Source organism: Culex pipiens, unplaced genomic scaffold, assembly GCF_016801865.2.
Source record: "Culex pipiens pallens isolate TS unplaced genomic scaffold, TS_CPP_V2 Cpp_Un0126, whole genome shotgun sequence".
Lineage (NCBI taxonomy): Eukaryota > Metazoa > Arthropoda > Insecta > Diptera > Culicidae > Culex > Culex pipiens.
The window spans coordinates 1-25,000 of record NW_026292943.1 but is presented as its reverse complement, the minus strand read 5'-3'; the positions used below and the strand labels follow the sequence as shown (position 1 = coordinate 25,000).

General features: G+C 38.1%; 2 protein-coding genes and 1 pseudogene across 2 annotated transcripts; 1 reads left to right on the top strand and 2 right to left on the bottom strand.

Annotated features, from left to right (window-relative positions):
- The first annotated feature begins 5,594 nt into the window (after positions 1-5,594).
- On the top strand, positions 5,595-7,119 carry LOC120430704 (MYG1 protein-like; annotated as a pseudogene).
- A 1,258-nt stretch (positions 7,120-8,377) lies between these two features.
- LOC120430705 (uncharacterized) lies at positions 8,378-9,270 on the bottom strand. Its single transcript, XM_039595813.2, has 2 exons — positions 8,607-9,270; positions 8,378-8,511 (listed from the first exon to the last, which is right to left on the bottom strand). The coding sequence occupies exons 1-2, from the start codon at positions 9,268-9,270 to the stop codon at positions 8,486-8,488; spliced, it is 690 nt and encodes a 229-aa protein (XP_039451747.1). The 3' UTR covers positions 8,378-8,485.
- A 13,891-nt stretch (positions 9,271-23,161) lies between these two features.
- Positions 23,162-24,988, bottom strand: LOC128093790 (uncharacterized). The gene is made up of 4 exons (XM_052711561.1): positions 24,517-24,988; positions 23,666-24,378; positions 23,357-23,607; positions 23,162-23,300 (listed from the first exon to the last, which is right to left on the bottom strand). Exon 2 carries the CDS (start codon positions 24,159-24,161, stop codon positions 23,778-23,780), a length of 384 nt encoding a protein of 127 aa, XP_052567521.1. The 5' UTR covers positions 24,162-24,378; positions 24,517-24,988; the 3' UTR covers positions 23,162-23,300; positions 23,357-23,607; positions 23,666-23,777.
- Positions 24,989-25,000: the final 12 nt, after the last annotated feature.

Genomic DNA, 25,000 nt, shown 5'->3' with positions numbered 1-25,000 from the left:
GAAGTTTAGAATTTTTTTTTTTTTAGAATTTTAGAATTATTTTTAAATAAAAAAAATGTTGCTTTTACCTTTTTGTAATCTGCATTTTTGCAATTTGTTATAATTTTAATAAAAATATTTTTTTATTTAAAAAAATATTTCTGCAAACCTTTTAAAAAAATACCTATTTTTTTGTAATTTGCTTTGTTTTCAAGCTTTTTTTTAATTAATTTTATTTTTTTCAGTAAAAAAAAAAATAAAAAAAATATAAAAAAAATCTGTAAAATATTATTCAGGATGCTGCTAGTTTTTAAATTTTGAAACTCATCATCGAGATAATCCTGGCGGAGCATTTATGTTAGAGTTTTTTTTTTTATTATACAATTCTGAAGTCCAATAATCATAACACCCAATATTAGCCCTTATACTTTCCGTCTTCCAAGCTCACTCCCGATACTTTGAAATGCGCCTCTTCCATCATTTCAATGACTTGAAGCAACAGTTCTATTGATACAAATTTCCGGTGGATCAGAAACACCGCCAAGAGATGATTATTCTGTACCCCTTTTTCTCTTACCTTGGGTAGAACTTTTGACGCTCGGTGTTTCATCCTCCTCCTCCTTTGGAATGAACCATATCCTCCATAAGCTCGGTTCCTTCCGGTTCCGTCTTCCGCCACGAAGACCTGGCCCGCCGGATTCATGCGTCTCGTCCTCCTCCTCCACCGCCACGAAGACCGAATTCTGAATATCTGGAACATAAGAAGCTATAATTTGGCCACTTGCCCACTCCGGCCGGAACATTCCGACAGAAAAAAAGCACAATTTACCTATCAACCGGTCAAAATCCTTCCGAAGCCCAACATCAACAATAACTGGTTCGATTCGGTTGCAATCAAGTCCAAACAAGACCAGCTGAAGAGAACTGTCAAACTGTTTGCGTCGACGAAAATCGTGACGTCGAATTGAAGGAAAATCGATGGAAAAAACAATGTCGGGCATGTCGAGTGTTTGTCGTACGTTTGTCGTCCTTTCGACCAATCGATATCGAAACGGTAAAATCAAAACCGCGCGACAGCTTGTACGACGTGCGACATTTTTCAAACAGGGTGATGCAAAGTCACTTGCGGTTGGTGCCTTCGATAAACAAATGCTGTTCGTAACTTTGGGTTCGATGCTACTATCCGCTGAGAAATTTAACGCCCCGATCGGAACTTGTAAGCCTGATTTTGTTCAACCATCAGACTGATCGGAGCGTTACATTTCTCAGAGGGTACTCGCCGCCTTCACCAACTTAACCCACCCCGTTATTAGGAGACGTTTATCAGCTGTTCTTGTCGGTGAGCAACCTGCAGCACATTTCGAGCTGACTGATCCTCACCACAGATCATCTGGATCGTTCTACCTCCGGCTTGCACGCCCACCTCCTGTAGCAGCTACTGGGTGTGTTCGATGTCCATGCTCCCTACTGGAATCTGTTTACACTTGGTGTCCTGGAGCTGTCAAATCTGCTATCTGTTCGCGTCATGCTTGCCCTCCAACTTTAGCGGCACTGCCTCGGCGTTTACTGGTTCGAATTCTCACTTTCGTCTGGGTGATCTGAGTTGGCAAACTATCCGCTACATTGTCCCCATTTTTTTTTGTGGAAGAGAAAAAGAGGCGAATACTTTATGAAACTCATACCTGTCAAAATTCCTAGCCTCAAAATTTTGTCGCGAGTTGCTTTTCTCCTCTATATCGCTTTCCCGGCTCCAATGGTTTGGCGAAAATAAGTAAATAAAAAGTGAAAAGGGGGAAAAAGGGGTATCAACTGCAAGACTCTTTTATTTTAGCATGAACGACCATGTTCGACGTCCGAAGGCGCCACTCGCAGACCCGCGGCGGACCCTTGTTCCTGGACAGAGACCGAGCATTCCCGCTTGACCACTAGCAGCAGCGAGATCGGAACTTGGACAACCGATAGAACTGAGGTTGGCACCGGATTCTTTCGTCGTCGAGGGGAGTTCGCAGGACCGTGTGCAGAAATGTCAAGAGAACACGAGCAGGACGATAAAATGTAGAGCAAAGTGTTCAAGCCGGAGTTTGATCCGGAATGTCAGGCGTTGGTTGCTTCGGAGGGCGGTGTTCATTACAAAGGAGCGAGACAGAAGATTTGGCTGTTTTCGATTACGAGCGATCGCTTCGGTACGTGGCCAAGACCTATACCCAGGAGCTGCTACATGAAAATATCATTCAGGACTTGTGCGGCCAGCGGAACGAGTGAATGTGCAAGTTCCCCTAGCAGCATTCCTGGTCAAACTGGTGGTGAGAAAGAAAAATTAAGTAGGAAATGGCGTTCACTAACATCTCGTTATAGATTTCCCTGCGGCAAGGACCACCTGATCAAGGTCGGTAGTGCATTTCTGGTGCTGCTGCAGCTTAGGCCTTTGCCTGTGGTAATCCGGGAAGAATTGTGGTAGCTGCAAAAGGCGGAATATATGGGCTCGTTAAAGTTGCGGCACGGTAACGACCTGCTCGCAATAGATTACCTGTGGGACTGCGATGTCCACAAGAGAAGCATGGTCGACTGCTACAACAGAACAAATGCATCGTCTGAGAGGGAAAGGCTGGCAAGAAACCACTGCGGCAGGCGATCATCTTCGAGAAGTTGGCTCTGTGCAGCAAGGCTGAACGATTTGCGGATCGAGAGGTAAAGCTATTTGATCTCCTGATGGTAGACCATAGCTTTAACCAACTTTCATCCCACTTTAATTTACATGAACAGCATAATAACAATCGAGCGAGAACATCAAGTACATCTGGACGTACGAGATTTACCAGCTGCTGTGGAAGCAGGCCAGGCGGAACCACCAAATCCGAAAGCCGAGACGTAGGTACTCGATGGACACCTTCAGCAAATCCTGTCCAGCCAGAATCAGATCAGTGATCAATAAGCAGTACTGGGACCAACAGCTCTTCCGGTAGTGCCGTGGCAAGCTCGCCCAACGGAACGATGACGATGGAATGGGCAGGAGTTCTGCCAAGTCGTATGTATCACGAGCAGCACTAGCAGCATTAGCGCAACTGTAAGCATAACCCCCTGATAGCGGCTAACGCTTATGCAAAGGTTATCAGAATGTGTAACTGCATTAAACTGGGCGGTTTGCAGTTAGATTTGTCTGCCTGTGTGGATCAATCGGACCGCGCGCTGGACTCACAATCCAGAGGTCGCTGGTTCGAATCCCGAGGCGGACGCAAAAAAATTCTAAGTGTAAATATAGGTATTCGGTGCCCTCTCCCCGTGCCATACCTTCACACTTAGGAGACCCGGGAGGCGGAGTCTTGTCGCAAAAAGAACGATACACACCTGTGGATCCGTTGACGAAACCGCAAGGTTTAAGAGGGCCACATTATAAGGTGTTACGTCGATTCCGTTTTTTTTTTGCAGTTAGATTCGGCAGACACATAGCACCTCTGGTGAGGAGGTCGTGCAGATCTATATGTTTTGGATAACTGCGCATTTGACACATTCTGTTGCTCCAGACTTCCAGTTTCGGAAATACATCATCAAACAAGTGGACGCAGGCAAAAATATATATAAATGATAATAAAAGTTCTTAAACATATGTAATTCCTAGTTTTTTTTTTTTTCAAATTCCCTTAAAAACACATCAACTTATTCTTTTCGAAAAAAAAAATTAAGAGAATCTGACAAATAATAAATTTATGTTCAAGAATATGTTCAAATTCTAGCACCATTTAAAATTTAAATTAACAATTTTGCAAATACTAACTATTTGTGAAAACATCACCACCATATTTTCAAACCAACAATTTGACAAATCGTTATTATTTCCCATAAAGTAATTTGATGTTTCTTTATGTTCACTAAATCATCCTCGTTCATCCGGGTGGGCAACGTTATTGCTTCGCCGAGTAACAGCATTAAACTTTTTTTAGTTCAACTATGATCACACAAAAGTGTATAATCCTACTTGAACCTACTGCTCAGTCAACTCAATCGGAATTCTAAAACGGAATTCAGTTCGGTTGCTGCGTTTAAAACGGAATACTTAAACGATTCAATTTTAAGGTGAAGGTGAGGCATTTTCGCTAGTTGTAACTGTTCTGCGTGCACGTCCGCAAACATCGACCACACACATACTAATACAAAGCGCCACCAAGAGGCAAAAGGTAATTACGAATATTTTTGGCATTTTCGTTTCGGTTTTGCAAAAACAAATGACAAAACTAGCTTTTAAGTATAGTTTGACTATCAAACTTGTAATTGTTGCTGATTTGTACGAAAATTTGATCAAAAAATAATATATATCGTATATATATAACTCGTTCGAACCCCCCACACCCTCAACCCTCACCACCAACTGCGTTACGTAATAAAATAATGCTCTTTTACGCTGTACTACCCAGTCAACTCAATCGGAATTAAATTCGAATCGTCTTAGTATATATTAGGGTGGGTACGGATTTTGAAAAGTTCTCAGATCAAGTTTTGGTGTGGTTCCTCTTGTAGAGCATACCCATAGGGACTCCCACGCCAAATTTCAGCTCATTTGGTTGAAAATTGGCTTGTCTCAAGCGAGTTCAAGTTTACATAGGATTTACTATGGGAAATTTTGAATTTTCGTTCATTCGCTCCTACAGGCATAGGGAAAACATGTAGAAACTTCTAGGATGGCCAGAAATGAGCGGAATCGTCTGGAGAACAACTTTCCCTAAGAGACCAGGTCGATTCGGTCAACCCCCATCGAGCTCAACGGCAATACATCCGGGGTTTTCGGAACCAACGGTTTTCCCAACGGTTCATACTATTTAACTGTATTCTGAATCTCCAAATAAGAAAAAAAACTGTTATGGTGCAAAATCAAAATCACGTGGTAGATGTTTGACATGTGGCGTCGCCGAGGGGGATGACACTTCGCGATTTGGCTAAAATCGCATCAAATTCCACCTTATTCGCTCATCGCCCCTTCATCGTGGTTGTTTTTTGCTCATCGCGGCAAATCGCGCCAGATCGCGCCCATCGTGCTCATCGTGGTCAGATCGTGCTCGAATGAAAAATCTTGTTCATGCAGTCAGGGTTGCCATGAAATATTCGTTCTTGCAGTTTTCTGTGAAACTAGCCGCACAGTCAAAAATAAACATAAACAACGAATTCAAAGAATTTTTTGAACTTTTTGGAGCAGTAAATTAGATAAGCAGGTCATAACATAATCAAAGGGTAAGTGGCCATTATAAATCAGGAAAAAACCAAACTAACCCCACGTTAACTAACGTTCTCTTCCACCGCCGCAGACCGAGCCGCAGCGCAGCAGTCCATGCAAGCCGCAGAGGATGAGTTGAACGTGGAAGTTGAAGGTGAGGACGCGTCGGTGACGGGCCAGGCTGAGGAAACGGACAATTAGCCGGAAACGACGAACTCTCGCGACGCTGATACGTTCCTGTTGTTTACCAGTCCGCTGCACTCCGTTGAATCTGGTTCTCAGTTTGGGCTTCCGGCCGGCTACCCATTTGAGTTACTGGTCGGATTCGACAACAAAGGTAGCGACGATTTCATCACGGAAACCGTCCAGGCTTCGTTTCGCTATACGATAGACTTCAACTACATAATCCAAAACTTCTCGACCATCGCGAACAACCGTGAAATCAAGCCCGGCCACGAGGCGACCATTTCGTACTCGTTTCCGTCAGAATCATTCGCCGGACGTCCGTTCGTGCTTAACTGAAGCGACGCCAGCGGAAACCGTCTCGATCATCAAGGTCGTTCTTCCTGTACGTGTTCCTGACCGTCGTGCTGCTGCTCGTCCTCGGCCAGCGGTGTTTGACCCGGCAAAGAACCGGTACGGTACTTACCAGGCGAGTTTTCAGGAGACGTTGAACTCAATGAGGCCGGAGGTTAAGGTTAAGCGGGAGATTCGGTTGAGTTCAGCTGGGTTGATTCATACCTACTTCGGGGAGGAAGTGAACCGGAAGATTTTGGAGCGGAACTCGATTGCGAATCCGGAGAAGGAGTTGGTTCGTGGGGTTTATCGCAAGTTGTACGACACGTTGATCGCTGAGTTGGATGGAATTGATAACGGCGTTCCGATGCAAGGGTGAGCCCAAGTACACGAGTGCCCGCGTGAGTCACTTCAATCCGGCTTGGAATGAAGCGGCGGACGACGCCGAAGACGTGGCCAAGTGCTTTGAAAAGGTCAAAGCTTACGTCGGAGCGGAGTTCATCGACAAGGTGCTTTACTACGCGAACCGTTGGTGGCCGGCACGGGCCATCGTGGAAAAGGCCGTCCGGAATCGACTCGAGGTGCACGCTTCCGGATCCGGAGATTCTGGAACAGGAAAACTTTTGCCCGTGGAAGGAGCACCTGTACGAGCTGGAGGGCGAGCACGGAATCGGCGGCCTGCCCAAGTGCGTCATCATGATTTTGGCCCGCAAGTGGCGCGGCGAACGAGACGATAAACTGGAGGAGATCTCCGGCATCGAGGGAGCGAATTTTTGCCACCAGACGGGCTTCAACGGGGGAAACAGGACGCGTGAGGGTACGCTGCGGATGGCCGTGGTCAGTCTGGAGGAGAAGGGGGAGTGGGGGATGTTGAAAAAAATGTGTACGGCAAGCACAAGCAATCGTCGGCGGTGCGCAAGAAACCGGAACCACCAACACCAAGGACGTCGACTTCGTAGTGGATTCCCGTGGAGACGCTCAACAAAAAATGTCCCACAAGCAGAGCCCCCGGCAGCGAATAGCGGAGTGGGCCACTTATCTCGCGCGCAACTTATCTCATCATCAACGGTTTGGATAAAACCGCAGCATCAGCAACTGGCCACGATGCAGATCGTAATGGATGCGTTTAAAAGTGATCCCAATAATGCGTGCGTGAAGATCCACCGGAAGCTAGCCCCGTTTAGGTGTGGTAACCCAGTCAACTCAATCGGTATTCTTAAACGGATTTCAATTCGAATCGTTTACGAATTCCGTTTCAAACGCAACACCCTGTACGTAAACGAAACTGGTTGTTGCGTTTGAAACTAAATTCGTAAACGATTCGAATTGAATTCCGTTTGAGAATTCTGATTGAGTTGGCGGTGAACGAGTACTTTTCACAGGGCGATTAAACGCGACCAGGCGCTCCAGAGTGGCGCCCTCGTGATCGTGGTATTACGAGGGCGCCACTCTGGAGAGTGTGTCGGTGATATTTATTGAAAATAAATAATAATAACCAGTTGACTTAATAAATACACGAATTTAAAAGGAATCGCACAGATATTAATTCACGTTGAAGCCGGCCTTCTTGCCGATGTTAGCGATTGATTCCATCCGGTGCACAGTATTCGGGTGCTGCTATTCATGATGATTCCTTCGTCGGAAGTGATCTGAAAAAGAAATGAATCAGGTTGAAGTCATGGTATAGATTTGCGCCAGAAGTTACAGGTAAGACCTGCCATCTCGTTCAGAATGGCGTACAAGACGGCCAACTTGTCGACATCCGGTCGATGGTAAACGCCTTCGGTCCCAGTTAAGTCCATCTTCCGAGGTTGGTCAACGGCGAACGTTCCGCGGTTTGCTTCGGCGTACTGCTGAAAGTAGTTTTGGGTTTGGCCCCGCTTAATTGTTTAATCTATAAAACGCTTATCTGATCAAGCAAATTTTATTTTAGATGTTGTAAATTTGAAGCGAAGCTTGAACCTGAACAACCTGATACCTCAAGTTTCGACTGAATGCGCGGCTTCTGCTCCGAGCTGGTGTCTTTCTGAGCTGGTCAAACGGCGTTTCTGGTTGTATCAGAAGTGGCTCGACAGCGGCAATTCTTGGTCGATCACTTGTGCAAGTTCGCGCAGATTACCTCGTCAATTCACTCGACCCTCTCGTAGTTCTAGATTGTATCCGCGAGCCGACCGTCGAACCATCCTCTCGAGCGTCTCGAACGACTCCGCAGCTGAAGCCTGTCCAGCGAGATCTGACGGTTCAAGTCGAATGTCATCAGCTGGCCAGCCGCGGCCGCTGCCTGCCGAAAACACACTGCTCGGCGTATGCCAGGTCATCGTTGATCGGCGACGACGTTCCTGATGTCAACAGCTGGTTCTGGGTGCCGGCCCATCACGTCTTGCGGGACGAGTTCATGCCGATTTGGTTCGCGTATGCGTCAATGTCAATGGTAGTTAAGATTGGTCGTCATTTTCTGAGGATATTTGAAGAATCGTTATTAGATTACGCAAGATTCTTACAGTCCGGGATAACGGTGCAAAAGTTGAGTGCCTGGATTACCTCGTCGATGCACTCGACCCACTTCAGCTAGCCGTCCGCCGCCACCGCCGAGCCATCGTCTGGAGCGATATGATCTCCTAGTTGTCAATGTTGGACATCTGCAAATGCACGCCCGAACCATCCTTCATGTACTGGTCGTGCTCCATTCTTGTGCTAAATGATGTTGGACACGTGCTGGTGCACCTGGACAAACTCTGATGTGGGCAGTAGGTCCGACCGGATGTCGTGCATGACCTCGCAGAAGATTCACGTCAGGTCGGCCAGTTTGGCGTCTGAAAAGTGTGCAAACAAGAAGAGAGCGAGAATGTTAGTTACGGCTGTCGAGTGGCGCCGTGCTCGCGGCGACCGAGCACGAGTGAGTCCTCACTGTTGGGCAATCTTTTACCACTGTGCGGTAGCGACGACGGTCCGTCCGGATGGGTAGCTGAGCGGCTGCTTTTCTGACGGGGGATTGGGCGGGTCCACCATATATAGTTGCTTAATCCGCTGCAGGACCGTCTGGTTGCAAAGCTTGTTCCGAACCAGCTGGTTGAACTGGTTCTCGTGCTCAGAGCTAGTGCTGCTGTTGCACCAGCCGTGGCCGCCTTTACAGCTCCAACCGGTACTGCCGGACCACTGTTGTTATTGATACTGGTCGTAGTCGTGGTGCGGCCTCCATCTCCGCCACTCGAGCTCGAGCAGCTACCAACCGGGTTGCTACATTCGGTACTACTTTCCGAGCTTTCATTGTCAAGTCCACCGGAAACACTGCTTCTCGTGGCCGCCGGTGATTTCATCGGCCGGCTCATAGTTGTGCGACCGGTTGACTGATTAGATTGTTCATTTTCTGGAAGGCGTCCGAGGACGAGGACGACGTGGGAACCATATTGTTGGCCGCTGCCACTACCGTAGACTTGTTCGCCGCGACCGTAAAACTGTTGCCAGTGGTGTTGTTGTTGGAGTTGTTTCGGACTCGATTCCCGCCCACCCGGGCTCAGATTCGAAAGCGTCCGCTGAAGAACCTGCACGTTCTGTTCGGACGTTGAAATCATAGACTAAAATATATACCAAAATCAGCGCACTGAATCAACCGAAGACCACAAAACTTACCTACTTGCGAGTCCAGATGCGATAGGAGATGCTTTGTTTAGTCGCAGAAACGACTGGAACCGGCAATGGGTGCTGCTACGGCGGGGGTTGTGGAACCGTTTTGGGCGGCGGAACATTCCCTTCTATAGCAGAGGTTGCTCCTGCAATTTTGGCCATCAACGTTGCGAGCTTCAAACCGAACTCGTCTCTGCAGGGTGGTCCTCGTCATCTGTCGGCAAATGGCACTACGCGTGCCACCAACACTGAATTCGCCACCGCAAAAGGGGGCTACGGTTGCTTCCCAACCGGTCAAGCACGAGACGGATCATGCACACAAGCTTTTGATACGCATTCTCCACGGCATCTTTCGACGCTCGGCGCTATTCCCGTTCCCGGCAGCGCTGGTAAATCTAGCGCGACCATTGGCCGCAGGGTTGCCACGAGAGCGCGACCAGGTCTCACGTCCTCCACCACCGCAAATGTTTGGGTTAAGAACGGGAATGATTGCACATTTGTGAGCGATCTCGGACACGGAATACGACCGTCTAGGTTGCCTAATTCGTGCAACTTCGCCATCGAATTCTTGATTGCCTTGGAAACGCAAACAAGCTGGTTCTTCTAGATCCTTTCTCGGAAACGAACAAAAAGTAGAACCCGTAATCAAAGCGGCAAATTTCGGACCACGTTTTTTACTTTGTTTATTTATATTCTGCTGCTCGAATGTGATGACAGCAAAAAATTACATTCCGTGGCTGTCATTCCCATTCGAGCAGTTTGACAGCTCACATCGTGAGATTTTTTTGCATCGCGCTCTCATCGTATTCAAATCGCGCACATCGCACCAAATCGCGCTCATCGCGCCAAATCGCGGCAAATCGAAGAAAATCGTGGTCATCGTAGCTAAATCGTGAGCTCCCCTGACTGAAAAGTCCGTCGGACGTCCGTCGTTTGTCGTCCGTGCAATAGTACGACGTCGCTCGACAATGTCGTGCGACTTTCGCACGAATGTCATACGTTTTTGCACCAAAATGTCGTATTTGTCGTGCGATCGATGATCGAAATTGTACGACATTGTCGTACGACATTCGACCGACGTCGCACGGTTTTGTTATTTAGAATGTCGTGCTATTGTCGTGTGCTGTCATTTCGGATTTTTGGGTCATGTTGCAGTTGAAAAAACTGTTGTTTTGTTTTTATTGATTTTTTTTTATTCCAGCTGTCAAAATTTCACAAAAATATTTATTGTACACTTAATTTCACTTGCGTATCGCCGATTCTTCCCCAACTTGGCTTCCTTCTGGATTTGCCTTGACCGCAGCTTCCGGCTTGGGTGTTGATGTTCTTCTGAGGCGGCCGTGGCAGCATCTTGGTCGTGTTGGACTTTTGTTCCTCGACGAGTTGATCAAAACTCGGATGCGACGCCTTGGCGACGATCTTGGATCTCCGACGGATTGATGTTTACCGGAGTACGAGGAAACGTGGGTTTTGTGGAGTACGAGTACGAAACAAACGGGGCTGCTTCCGTGGATTCTACGGAAGCCACGAGTGACCACACGGGAACGCATTCCGGTTTCCGGCAGAATCAGATTGGAAAATGTTTGTTGCCTGAAAAAAATATATCATCAATCAACAATTGGCAAGAATTTATAAATTAAATTCAGATTTCAATAATACTAATAATAATAAATTTCAATTCAATAAAATTTCAAATATGTTTTTTGAACTATGAAAGAAAAACTAAATTTATGAACTTTCAAAATTTAAACATTTAAAAAAGAATTATAAATAATAGATGCCTAGATAAATGATAGATTTAAATTTAAAATTATTGCAATTAGTTTTGAAATCCGAGAATATTATTATTTGAATTGTACCTGATTTAAGAATGCTAAAAAAATCACAAATTCTAAAATTCTAAAATTCTAAAATTCTAAAACTCTAAAATTCTAAAATTCTAAAATTCTAAAATTCTAAAATTCTAAAATTCTAAAATTCTAAAATTCTAAAATTCTAAAATTCTAAAATTCTAAAATTCTAAAATTCTAAAATTCTAAAATTCTAAAATTCTAAAATTCTAAAATTCTAAAATTCTAAAATTCTAAAATTCTAAAATTCTAAAATTCTAAAATTCTAAAATTCTAACATTCTAAAATTCTAAAATTCTAAAATTCTAAAATTCTAAAATTCTAAAATTCTAAAATTCTAAAATTCTAAAATTCTAAAATTCTAAAATTCTAAATTCTAAAATTCTAAAATTCTAAAATTCTAAAATTCTAAAATTCTAAAATTCTAAAATTCTAAAATTCTAAAATTCTAAAATTCTAAAATTCTAAAATTCTAAAATTCTAAAATTCTAAAATTCTAAAATTCTAAAATTCTAAAATTCTAAAATTCTAAAATTCTAAAATTCTAAAATTCTAAAATTCTAAAATTCTAAAATTCTAAAATTCTAAAATTCTAAAATTCTAAAATTCTAAAATTCTAAAATTCTAAAATTCTAAAATTCTAAAATTCTAAAATTCTAAAATTCTAAAATTCTAAAATTCTAAAATTCTAAAATTCTAAAATTCTAAAATTCTAAAATTCTAAAATTCTAAAATTCTAAAATTCTAAAATTCTAAAATTCTAAAATTCTAAAATTCTAAAATTCTAAAATTCTAAAATTCTAAAATTCTAAAATTCTAAAATTCTAAAATTCTAAAATTCTAAAATTCTAAAATTCTAAAATTCTAAAATTCTAAAATTCTAAAATTCTAAAATTCTAAAATTCTAAAATTCTAAAATTCTAAAATTCTAAAATTCTAAAATTCTAAAATTCTAAAATTCTAAAATTCTAAAATTCTAAAATTCTAAAATTCTAAAATTCTAAAATTCTAAAATTCTAAAATTCTAAAATTCTAAAATTCTAAAATTCTAAAATTCTAAAATTCTAAAATTCTAAAATTCTAAAATTCTAAAATTCTAAAATTCTAAAATTCTAAAATTCTAAAATTCTAAAATTCTAAAATTCTAAAATTCTAAAATTCTAAAATTCTAAAATTCTAAAATTCTAAAATTCTAAAATTCTAAAATTCTAAAATTCTAAAATTCTAAAATTCTAAAATTCTAAAATTCTAAAATTATAAAATTCTAAAATTCTAAAATTCTAAAATTCTAAAATTCTAAAATTCTAAAATTCTAAAATTCTAAAATTCTAAATTCTAAAATTCTAAAATTCTAAAATTCTAAAATTCTAAAATTCTAAAATTCTAAAATTCTAAAATTCTAAAATTCTAAAATTCTAAAATTCTAAAATTCTAAAATTCTAAATTCTAAAATTCTAAAATTCTAAAATTCTAAAATTCTAAAATTCTAAAATTCTAAAATTCTAAAATTCTAAAATTCTAAAATTCTAAAATTCTAAATTCTAAATTCTAAAATTCTAAAATTCTAAAATTCTAAAATTCTAAAATTCTAAAATTCTAAAATTCTAAAATTCTAAAATTCTAAAATTCTAAAATTCTAAAATTCTAAAATTCTAAAATTCTAAAATTCTAAAATTCTAAAATTCTAAAATTCTAAAATTCTAAAATTCTAAAATTCTAAAATTCTAAAATTCTAAAATTCTAAAATTCTAAAATTCTAAAATTCTAAAATTCTAAAATTCTAAAATTCTAAAATTCTAAAATTCTAAAATTCTAAAATTCTAAAATTCTAAAATTCTAAAATTCTAAAATTCTAAAATTCTAAAATTCTAAAATTCTAAAATTCTAAAATTCTAAAATTCTAAAATTCTAAAATTCTAAAATTCTAAAATTCTAAAATTCTAAAATTCTAAAATTCTAAAATTCTAAAATTCTAAAATTCTAAATTCTAAAATTCTAAAATTCTAAAATTCTAAAATTCTAAAATTCTAAAATTCTAAAATTCTAAAATTCTAAAATTCTAAAATTCTAAAATTCTAAAATTCTAAAATTCTAAAATTCTAAAATTCTAAAATTCTAAAATTCTAAAATTCTAAAATTCTAAAATTCTAAAATTCTAAAATTCTAAAATTCTAAAATTCTAAAATTCTAAAATTCTAAAATTATAAAATTCTAAAATTCTAAAATTCTAAAATTCTAAAATTCTAAAATTCTAAAATTCTAAAATTCTAAAATTCTAAAATTCTAAAATTCTAAAATTCTAAAATTCTAAATTCTAAAATTCTAAAATTCTAAAATTCTAAAATTCTAAAATTCTAAAATTCTAAAATTCTAAAATTCTAAAATTCTAAAATTCTAAAATTCTAAATTCTAAAATTCTAAAATTCTAAAATTCTAAAATTCTAAAATTCTAAAATTCTAAAATTCTAAAATTCTAAAATTCTAAAATTCTAAAATTCTAAAATTCTAAAATTCTAAAATTCTAAAATTCTAAAATTCTAAAATTCTAAAATTCTAAAATTCTAAAATTCTAAAATTCTAAAATTCTAAATTCTAAAATTCTAAAATTCTAAAATTCTAAAATTCTAAAATTCTAAAATTCTAAAATTCTAAAATTCTAAAATTCTAAAATTCTAAAATTCTAAAATTCTAAAATTCTAAAATTCTAAAATTCTAAAATTCTAAAATTCTAAAATTCTAAAATTCTAAATTCTAAAATTCTAAATTCTAAAATTCTAAAATTCTAAAATTCTAAAATTCTAAAATTCTAAAATTCTAAAATTCTAAAATTCTAAAATTCTAAAATTCTAAAATTCTAAAATTCTAAAATTCTAAAATTCTAAAATTCTAAAATTCTAAAATTCTAAAATTCTAAAATTCTAAAATTCTAAAATTCTAAAATTCTAAAATTCTAAAATTCTAAAATTCTAAAATTCTAAAATTCTAAAATTCTAAAATTCTAAATTCTAAAATTCTAAAATTCTAAAATTCTAAAATTCTAAAATTCTAAAATTCTAAAATTCTAAAATTCTAAAATTCTAAAATTCTAAAATTCTAAAATTCTAAAATTCTAAAATTCTAAAATTCTAAAATTCTAAAATTCTAAAATTCTAAATTCTAAAATTCTAAAATTCTAAAATTCTAAAATTCTAAAATTCTAAAATTCTAAAATTCTAAAATTCTAAAATTCTAAAATTCTAAAATTCTAAATTCTAAAATTCTAAAATTCTAAAATTCTAAAATTCTAAAATTCTAAAATTCTAAAATTCTAAAATTCTAAAATTCTAAAATTCTAAAATTCTAAAATTCTAAAATTCTAAAATTCTAAAATTCTAAAATTCTAAAATTCTAAAATTCTAAAATTCTAAAATTCTAAAATTCTAAAATTCTAAAATTCTAAAATTCTAAAATTCTAAAATTCTAAATTCTAAAATTCTAAAATTCTAAAATTCTAAAATTCTAAAATTCTAAAATTCTAAAATTCTAAAATTCTAAAATTCTAAAATTCTAAAATTCTAAAATTCTAAAATTCTAAAATTCTAAAATTCTAAAATTCTAAAATTCTAAAATTCTAAAATTCTAAATTCTAAAATTCTAAAATTCTAAAATTCTAAAATTCTAAAATTCTAAAATTCTAAAATTCTAAAATTCTAAAATTCTAAAATTCTAAAATTCTAAAATTCTAAAATTCTAAAATTCTAAAATTCTAAAATTCTAAAATTCTAAAATTCTAAAATTCTAAAATTCTAAAATTCTAAAATTCTAAAATTCTAAAATTCTAAAATTCTAAAATTCTAAAATTCTAAAATTCTAAAATTCTAAAATTCTAAAATTCTAAAATTCTAAAATTCTAAAATTCTAAAATTCTAAAATTCTAAAATTCTAAAATTCTAAAATTCTAAAATTCTAAAATTCTAAAATTCTAAAATTCTAAAATTCTAAAATTCTAAAATTCTAAAATTCTAAAATTCTAAAATTCTAAAATTCTAAAATTCTAAAATTCTAAAATTCTAAAATTCTAAAATTCTAAAATTCTAAAATTCTAAAATTCTAAAATTCTAAATTCTAAAATTCTAAAATTCTAAAATTCTAAAATTCCAAAATTCTAAAATTCTAAAATTCTAAAATTCTAAAATTCTAAAATTCTAAATTCTAAAATTCTAAAATTCTAAAATTCTAAAATTCTAAAATTCTAAAATTCTAAAATTCTAAAATTCTAAAATTCTAAAATTCTAAAATTCTAAAATTCTAAAATTCTAAAATTCTAAAATTCTAAAATTCTAAAATTCTAAAATTCTAAAATTCTAAAATTCTAAAATTCTAAAATTCTAAAATTCTAAAATTCTAAAATTCTAAAATTCTAAAATTCTAAAATTCTAAAATTCTAAAATTCTAAAATTCTAAAATTCTAAAATTCTAAAATTCTAAAATTCTAAAATTCTAAAATTCTAAAATTCTAAAATTCTAAAATTCTAAAATTCTAAAATTCTAAAATTCTAAAATTCTAAAATTCTAAAATTCTAAAATTCTAAATTCTAAAATTCTAAAATTCTAAAATTCTAAAATTCTAAAATTCTAAAATTCTAAAATTCTAAAATTCTAAAATTCTAAAATTCTAAAATTCTAAAATTCTAAAATTCTAAAATTCTAAAATTCTAAAATTCTAAAATTCTAAAATTCTAAAATTCTAAAATTCTAAAATTCTAAAATTCTAAAATTCTAAAATTCTAAAATTCTAAAATTCTAAAATTCTAAAATTCTAAAATTCTAAAATTCTAAAATTCTAAAATTCTAAAATTCTAAAATTCTAAAATTCTAAAATTCTAAAATTCTAAAATTCTAAAATTCTAAAATTCTAAAATTCTAAAATTCTAAAATTCTAAAATTCTAAAATTCTAAAATTCTAAAATTCTAAAATTCTAAAATTCTAAAATTCTAAAATTCTAAAATTCTAAAATTCTAAAATTCTAAAATTCTAAAATTCTAAAATTCTAAAATTCTAAAATTCTAAAATTCTAAAATTCTAAAATTCTAAAATTCTAAAATTCTAAAATTCTAAAATTCTAAAATTCTAAATTCTAAAATTCTAAAATTCTAAAATTCTAAAATTCTAAAATTCTAAAATTCTAAAATTCTAAAATTCTAAAATTCTAAAATTCTAAAATTCTAAAATTCTAAAATTCTAAAATTCTAAAATTCTAAAATTCTAAAATTCTAAAATTCTAAAATTCTAAAATTCTAAAATTCTAAAATTCTAAAATTCTAAAATTCTAAAATTCTAAAATTCTAAAATTCTAAAATTCTAAAATTCTAGAATTCTAAAATTCTAAAATTCTATAATTCTAAAATTCTATAATTCTAAAATTCTATAATTCTGAAATTCTCAAAAATTTTAAGTTCCGAAATTCGAAATTTTTAAAAATGAAAATTTTTTGAATTATTAAATTTTTGAATTTTAGGGTGCCTCAATACCAAAATCATTTATTTCAATTCGTGATTTTTTTTAAACTTTGACTTTGTAAAAACCTTGAAAACTTTCAAAAGTTAAAAGATTTTTTTTACTATTTAAAATTTTTTAAAACTTTTAAATATAAAAAAAACAATTTTTAAAACCTAAAACAAAACTTGAAATTGTATTTTTTTTTTAATTTTGTAATATATTTTTTTAATTTTAGTTTGTTAAAGTTTTTGAAATATGTATTTTATTGAAAATTTAAAAAAAAATTAAGATCTAAAAAATCAGTTTTTTTTTATTTTTAAAATGTTAAGAAACATATTAAGTTTTCAAATGCGTAATTTTGAATGTTAGAACTCATAATTTTTTGAATATTTGAATTCAAAATTCCAACTCGTGCGTCCAACGTTTTGGGAATTCAAGAACTTTATAATGTTAGATTTTTTGTATTTATAAATTGAAGAATTTTAGTACTTAAGAATTAAGGAATTTTAGTGTTTAAGTTTTTGTCAATTAAAAAAAATTCTTATTTTTGAATTTCAAATTTTTTCAAAAATATTTGAAGACTTTGAGAATTTGAAGAATTAATAAATTCTAGAATTTAAGAAAAGAATACTAACAATTTGCACAATATCAAGAAATTCAATAAATTTAGAATTTTCGAATTCTCACATTTTTAAGTTCTGAAATGCTAGAATTTTACAACTTTACAATTTCAGCGTTTAAGTTTTTTAAAAATTTTAGTATTTTTGATTTTTTTATTTTTCATTTTGGAATTATTGGATTGAAAAGTTGAGAATTTGTTTTGTTCCATTCATCATATTTTTAATTTCGATCGTCCAATCGCACTTCCAGCACACCTCCATCGTTTCTAAAACATGACTCACCAGTTCCATTAGGTATGCGTCGCAACATCCCGCGGACGGTAAAACACCAAACACCAACTGCTTCCACGATCGCAAACTGGTTCCTTCCCGTCCCGTCTTCCGGAATGGCCCGCCGAGTAAACCATATTTTCCGTCCTCCTCCTCCTCCGCCACGAAGACCGAAATCTGGAATACAAGACACTTTGATTCGGTCACTCGCCCACTCCGGCCGGAACTTTCCGGCAGAAAAAGTAATTGAACCTAGTAAACAACTTACCTATTAACTGTCCAAAATCCTCCAAGAGCCTAAAAGCAACAACAACTGGTTCGACTCGGTTGCAATCAAGTCCGAACAAGATCAACAGAAGAGAACTGTCAAACTGTTTGCGTCGACGATAATCGACGTCGAATTGAAGGTAAATCGATTGAAAAAACCATGTCGAGCATGTCGAGTGTTTGTCGTCCATTTGTCGTCCTTTCGACCAATCGATATCAAAACGGTAAAATCACAACCGTGCGACAACTCGTACGACGTGCGACATTTTTCAAACAGGGTCATCGCGGGAGTGTCATCCCCCTCGGGCGTCGCGGTGTTCATCAAACATTCATAGCATGCTAAGGAAAGTTTGATGCTTTTCTGGGGAAAACCGTTGGTTCCGAAAACCCCGGATGTACCCACCCTAGTATATATAGTATATATCTCGGGTGAGTTTTCAAAAAGCCGTAAGAGCCACCATGATCTCCGACATTAATATTCGTTTTTCTCCAAATTGTAATAAAATTTCATTCATTTTTAGTTTGGGTCACTTGAAAGACGTGTAGATGAACAATCTTAAGCATTTTTGAAATTGGTTTTTCGTAAGTGGGTCGGATACCGAGGCAAAAAAGGCTTTGTTTACCATTGGCTCTTACGTATTTTTGAAAACTAATCCGAGATATAGTATGTGCCCAAATACGTCAATACGCCTCTCTCGTATACGGTTGTTAATTTCGGCAGAAGTGGAGGCAGTTTGAAACTAACACAAAAGTGTGTGTACACCACCAACTGCGTTACGTAATAAAATAATGCTCTTTTACGCTGGTGCACTGAAAACCCAACCATGGTAGTTGCTACCATATTATAGGGTTAAATTGAGAACACGCACCGACGTATTTTTGCTAAAAACATTCCGTGCTTGGATTGACTAAATAACGCAGTCAGTTTTACTATGTCGTCAGCGGTATAGTAATTTTAACCCTCCAATATGGAGAGAATGATAATGATTTTGTAATTGCTACCATGCAATTTTGTGGAAGCATGGTACATTTTACCATATTTGCGTTTACTTTTACCATTAAAATTAAAATGGTTTGGCTTTCAGTGTGGCGCTGCGTGGTGGTAGCTGCCCTGTTTATTACACTGTGAAAATATCTATGTCTAATCTAAGGAACCAAAAGGTGGCAACAGAAATGTTCGTTCAAAAGAGGTGCTGCAAAAAAAAAATATTATTTTTTGATCAAATTATCGAACAAATCAGCAACAAAGTTTGAGTCAAACTATATTTAAAAGTTAGTTTTGTTATTTGTTTTTGCAAAACCAAAACGAAAGTGCCAAAAATATTCGTTATTACCTTTTGCCTCTTGGTGGCGCTTTGTATTAGTATGTGTGTGGTCGATGTTTGCGGATGTGCACGCAGAACACAGAACAGTTAAAACTAGCGGAAATGCCTCACTTTCTTCTGATACAAGTCGCCATATTGAAATTACTTGAATATTCATACCCGTGGTACCCCAGTCAACTCAATCGGAATTAAATTCGAATCGTTTAAGTATTCCGTTTCAAACGCAACAACCGAACTGAATTCCGTTTCAGAATTCCGATTAAGTTGACTGGGCAGTAGGTTAAAGTAGGATTACACACTTCTGCCCAGGCACGAAATATTTTAGCAGAGCTGGTTCTGTAAGAATCCTGCTAGAATGTCGCTACATTTCTGTTAGAATTCTATAAGAAAATGGAAACTGTGTTCGAACTCGGCTAGAAACCAACCAACGAATGCCTGCTCATTTAGGTACACTTCTTTTATTACGTAACGCTAAAATTTGGATTTTTTGGCCCCAATACTTAACTCGTTCGAACTTCCCACCCCCTCAACCTAGAGAGCCTGGATCTTATTAGAGAACGGACATCTCAAACCCAAAGTACCAATCGAAGCACGAGAACTGTCAAACGGAGGTACCAAACGAGCATAAGACAAAGGATTTTGCTCGATTGGTACCTCCGTTTGACAGTTCTCGTGCTTCGATTGGTACTTTTGGTTTGAGATGTCCGTTCTCTAATAAGATCCAGGCTCTCTACCTCAACCCACACCACCAACGTCGTTATGTAATAAAAGAATGCTCTTTTACGCTGGTGGCGCTGCGTGGTGGTAGCTGCCCTGTTTATTACACTATGAAAATATCCATGGCTTATCCAAGGATTCAAAAGGTGGCAACAGAAATGTCCATCCAAAATAGGTGCTGCAAAAAACTTATTATTTTTTGATCAAATGTTCGAAAAAATCAACAACAATTACAAGTTTAATAGTCAACTATACTTGAACGTTAGTTTTGTTATTTGTTTTTGCAAAACCGAAACGAAAGTGCCAAACATACTCGTAAATACCTTTTGCCTTGGTGGCGTTTTGTATTAGTATGTGTGTGGTCGATGTTTGCGGACGTGCACGCAGAACACAGAACAGTTAGAACTAGCGAAAATGCCTCACTTTCTTCTGATACAAGTTGCCGCATTCTTTTATTACGTAACGCAGTTGGTGGTGTGGGTTGAGGGCAAGGCTGTATAGAAAGCCATTTGTTGAGGGGGTGGGGGCTTCGAACGAGTTAATTTTTTTTTTTTTGAAATTTGTATGGACATTTTAAACGAAGGGCGAGGGGGTCAAAAAATCCAAATTTTAGCGTTACGTAATAAAAGAAATGTAGGCATTCGTTGGCTGGTTTCCAGCCGAGTTCTAGCACAGTTTCCATTTTCTTATAGAATTCTAACAGAAATGTAATGACATTCTAGCAGGATTCTTACAGATCCAGCTCTGCTAAAATATTTCGTGCCTGGGCAACGTTATTGTTTCACCGAGTAACAGCATTAAACTTTCTCCAGTTCAACTATGATTACACAAAAGTGTGTAATCCTAATTGAACCTACTGCCCAGTCAACTCAATCGGAATTCTGAAACGGAATTAATTCGGTTGTTGCGTTTGAAACGAAATACTCAAACGATTCGCATTGAATTCCGTTTCAAAATTCCGATTGAGTTGACCGGGGAGAAATAAATACAATTCGAGCATAAATGAAAATCTGAATTGGGAACAATTGCGCAAATGAGTAGTTCTGGAATTGCTAAATAATTAACAGTAATTTATTGGAATTAATAGCATTTTTTGATAATTTAATGCAATGTTTTGGTAACCAAAGTAATAAATAACAAAAACAAAGTAATTACGCTAATTAATAGTATTATGTTATTTATGTTAGGGGGTCTACACTGAAGATAAGAATTACACCAAAAAGTGTAGAATCCAACCATTTTCGCACAAGACCACGCTTGAACCATCGCGCCGTGTAAACAGCCCGGAACACATTGGCTGGATTCTGGGCAGAAACGCATCCAATGTGTAAATTTTGATTCGGCAGTAGCCCCCTGGTGGCAAAAATGGCAAGCTCTTGGCTAGCGGGAATATTGTGCTGCCACCTGTTGTTGAATAGACAAAAATAGTTTTCTTTAGTTTTCATCAAAAAAAGATTAAATTTCAAAACCTTTATTTAGAAAAATATTAGTGCTACAAATTTTAACAAATCGTTGACGCCGGCCATGACGCGTCCATGTCGTTGTCGCACTGCTTGTCAACGATTAGTGAGTGCAGCGTGTCGAGGACTTCCGTCGGCCAGGTGTTGCCTTCTTTGGGGCGACGTTCATGAGGCGGTAGCGGTTCATCTGGATGGGGACGCGGCCGCAGTTGACGTTCTTGGGCAGGTCTGCAATATCCTCCTCTTCGATGTTGAAGTAGTCGATGAACTGGACCTTGTAGCGGCGACAGCCGATGGCTATGTAGACGAACTTGTTGTCCTGGTGGAACTTGGCCATGCACGGTTCGTTGTCCGAGTAGAACTTGATTACTTTACGCAGGGCGTTCAACACCGGTTCGTTGTTGTCCACGTAGCTAGGTTTGCCCACGATGATGGTCTTTTCGATGGGTTTGGTTGGGAGCCATCGGTCGATTGGCGTGTGCTCGTCCGTAATGTCGTCCTGGTAGGTTCCGCACGATTGCGTCAGGCTGTCGTCTTCCTGCTGCTGTGGATCAGGTTTTTCCTCCTTCATGTCCACGTCCAGCTCGAGGAACTTGTCAAAGGATTGATGATAACGCTGGAGTTCTTCTTCGATGGAGATCGCTTCCGCCAGGGGCTTGAACTTCTCGTAGCCGTACTGACCGAGCCGGTTGTTGATGTTGGATGACGGGGAGGGCGCCGTGAACGCTGGGTCCGTGCAGCGAGAGGGAGAAGCGCTTGAACTTGCCGCACGTCAACTTGAACGCGTCAATGACCGACGAACTCCACGTCTGTTAATTTCCAATGGGCCCAACGCACACCAGGAAGCACCGAATGGCGGCAGGATGGAATTGCCTCAACGTTGGGGCGATCACGGCCATGCTCGAGTAGTGAATGTTCATCGTGATGGCCTAGTCGATCAGGAACACGATGAACGTGCTGTCGTCGAGATCGTCAATTACCTGCGCCCGGTATTACTCGCACGCAATGTGCCCATTCTCGTCCGGACGCTTCGAAACCATCGTCGGAAACACCAAACAGTACTCGCCCTTCTTCGAGTCCGTCTTGTCACCCGGCTACTTGTCCTCCACCACGTTCTGGATTTCCTCCTGCATTCGCTCGATCCCCGTCGCGTGCTGCTGCAACGTCACGTACAAATCACCCGTATCGACCAACCGCACTCGACACGGTGAATCCCTCCTTCACCATCGACCCGTTGACGCAAATGTCGTGCCGCTTCATGACAGTACAATCTCGTAGGAACTCTCCTCCGGCAGTCGGTCCCCGACAAACGCCTCAAACACGTACGACACGCTGGCCGTCCGGTTAAAGTACCGCTTGGCTTCGTCCGTCCACCGGTAGCCGTGTTGCTTGAACGGTCGCACGTGCATCAACGTACAAGGCCGGCCCGACGCACCGCGCCTGCGGCAAGTAGCAAATGTCCTGCCAGGGCACCACCAACCGGTGATCCGTGTCAACGGAGAAGATCTCGCAGTGAGAGAGAATGTTAAGACGATTCAAGCGACCACACCACATCCAACTCACCTTACCTTATTGACCCGACCGCGCTTCCTGGTCACTTGGTACACCATCGAGAGCGAGTCGAAGAACGGCTCGGGTTCATCATTGCGGTGCATGTTCGCCGGGTTCATCAACTCCGAAATGTTCCGACATGAAGTTATACAGCTGGTCCTGGTGGTTGGACGGGGTGTGCCACGTGAGCGGTGACCGCGCTATCGATCGGTCGCTCGACTTGTGCGCCAGCTGGGGCTGTCGCGGAATGTACGCAGGCACTTGCAGTGGGTTCCAGGTCGAGTTTGGCTGAACGAGCCGCCCGTAGGGTGGATTGTGGCCGGACATTTTGGCGGAAAGCCAGCAGCGACTCCTTGTTGTGGTGCGTCGGAACGGATGGTTCCGGTAACCGCGGGTGGACAGCTCCCTCAAGGCACAAAGATGTGGTCCGAGCTGCAAGCTTCATGTTTCGGTAAAATTATTGTTGGTTGATTCTTTTTTTGCAGATAAGCTTACCATCGACTTTTCCGTCTTGGTTACCGGTTGACCAATTTCAGGATCGTCTCGCGCTCGGCACTTCTGTAGGTGTTAGCACTGCCGGAGTTCCACTTCGAACCAGGTCTGCTGCTCAATCTGCCGGGCCATGTTTTGGAATGCTGCACCATTTCGTCTGGCGTCGGATGGACAGTAAGCCGCCACCGGGATTTGGAGATCACTGAAGCACTTTTGACCGGAGAAGTGTTCTTTTCGTTTTCTGTGCCGATGTCCTGGAAGAATTCAAAATTCAATCAAACTTGGGCCAAGATTAAACAACAAAATGCTTACCTTCATTCGGCTTCCCAGACGGCACGAAACGGTTCTGTACTGCCTTCAAGGACAGTAACAAACCCGTCGAAATATCCACCTGCCATCCAACGTAAAATTTTTCGGCAGCGCTTTACATTTGCAAGCGATCCGAGTGCTCCCCGTCATCCCGCTCGAACTCCGCCTCCAGCCGGTACTTTTCCTCCAGCACCGCCATCGACTCGGTCAGCTCCTCAATCTGCTCGGTCAGGCTTTCCCGCTTCGACTTAATCGCTTCGTGGGCGGTCAGCAGCTTTTCCTGCTTGTCCGTCAGCCGGGTGACTTCCTGCACTACCGCGCCGAGTTTTGCGTTGAGGTTGGTGAGCTGACAGGTCAATTCTTCGCACTTTTCCTGCTCGCGATCGAGCGACTCCTGGAGCGAGGAGCTGCGCTGTCGGGTTGCGGTCAGGGCTTCTGCGAGTTCCTTGGCACTTGTTAATCGTCCCAGTGTGTGGGTGGTTCGTCTGCGTTGGGACATGTCTGAGATGGCCGCCGGTTGTTTGGACTCGAGACGAGTTGCTCAGGAACTGGCCTTTCTGCAGGAGAGGGTGACCACTTTGTAGCGCAGCTGTGCAGGTTTGTAAACAGTCGCTGCACCAAGTTCCGGATGATTGTCACGATGGTCGACGGGTGCTGGCGAAAGCCCAGTTGGTTGTCAGCTTGTCCGGAACTTGCTGGAACTGTGAGAACTGTGGCTGAAGAAGTTTTGATCAGATTAGAAAAAAAAAACAGATTAAGAGAAAATATGGGAAACTGAACAACGGGTTTTAAAGAAATATTACTCGGCCGTTTACTAAATGACTTTTCAGCCAAATTAGATGTGAAATACTCACTAAATAATGAAATAAGTGGAGAATTTGCTGCTTTTAGTTGTCACGTGTTTTTTCGTTCTGACGTCTAAGTCGGAGACATGGTGGCGACACCCAACGGCAACTATGGTGAAGCAGGCAACAGAGCAGTTTACACATTGGCTGGCTTTTCGAGCAAAAACCAGCGCGATGTGTAGAATCGACACATCGACTTCAAAACAACGCGGTTAAACCATCCAATGTGTACCATCGACACATTTTGGTCGTAATTTTAATCTTCAGTGTAGACATCCGATTTGTTGCGTTACGTATTAAAATAACGCTTTCTTAGGCTTAACTATTTTGACGGCTGTGAAACCCGCCTTACCTTACCTTTCTAATGGTACGTTCGTTTGATGGCTAGTGCCACACTGAGTGCCGCACTCAGAGCTGTCAAAGTGTTTCTTTGAAGAAACTCGCGCTAGTTCCGCACGAGTTTCGCCGCCATCTTGGAACTGAAACTCTAGTG

Bases quoted from the DNA above. Each gene is read 5' to 3' on its own strand.
- LOC120430705 (XM_039595813.2), bottom strand. From the start codon at position 9,270: ATGATTTCAACGTCCGAACAGAACGTGCAGGTTCTTCAGCGGACGCTT. The intron at 8,512-8,606 runs GTGAGGACTCAC...CACACTTTTCAG, and splicing joins TGGTAAAAGATTGCCCAACA to ACGCCAAACTGGCCGACCTG.
- LOC128093790 (XM_052711561.1), bottom strand. From the start codon at position 24,161: ATGTCCCAACGCAGACGAACCACCCACACACTGGGACGATTAACAAGT.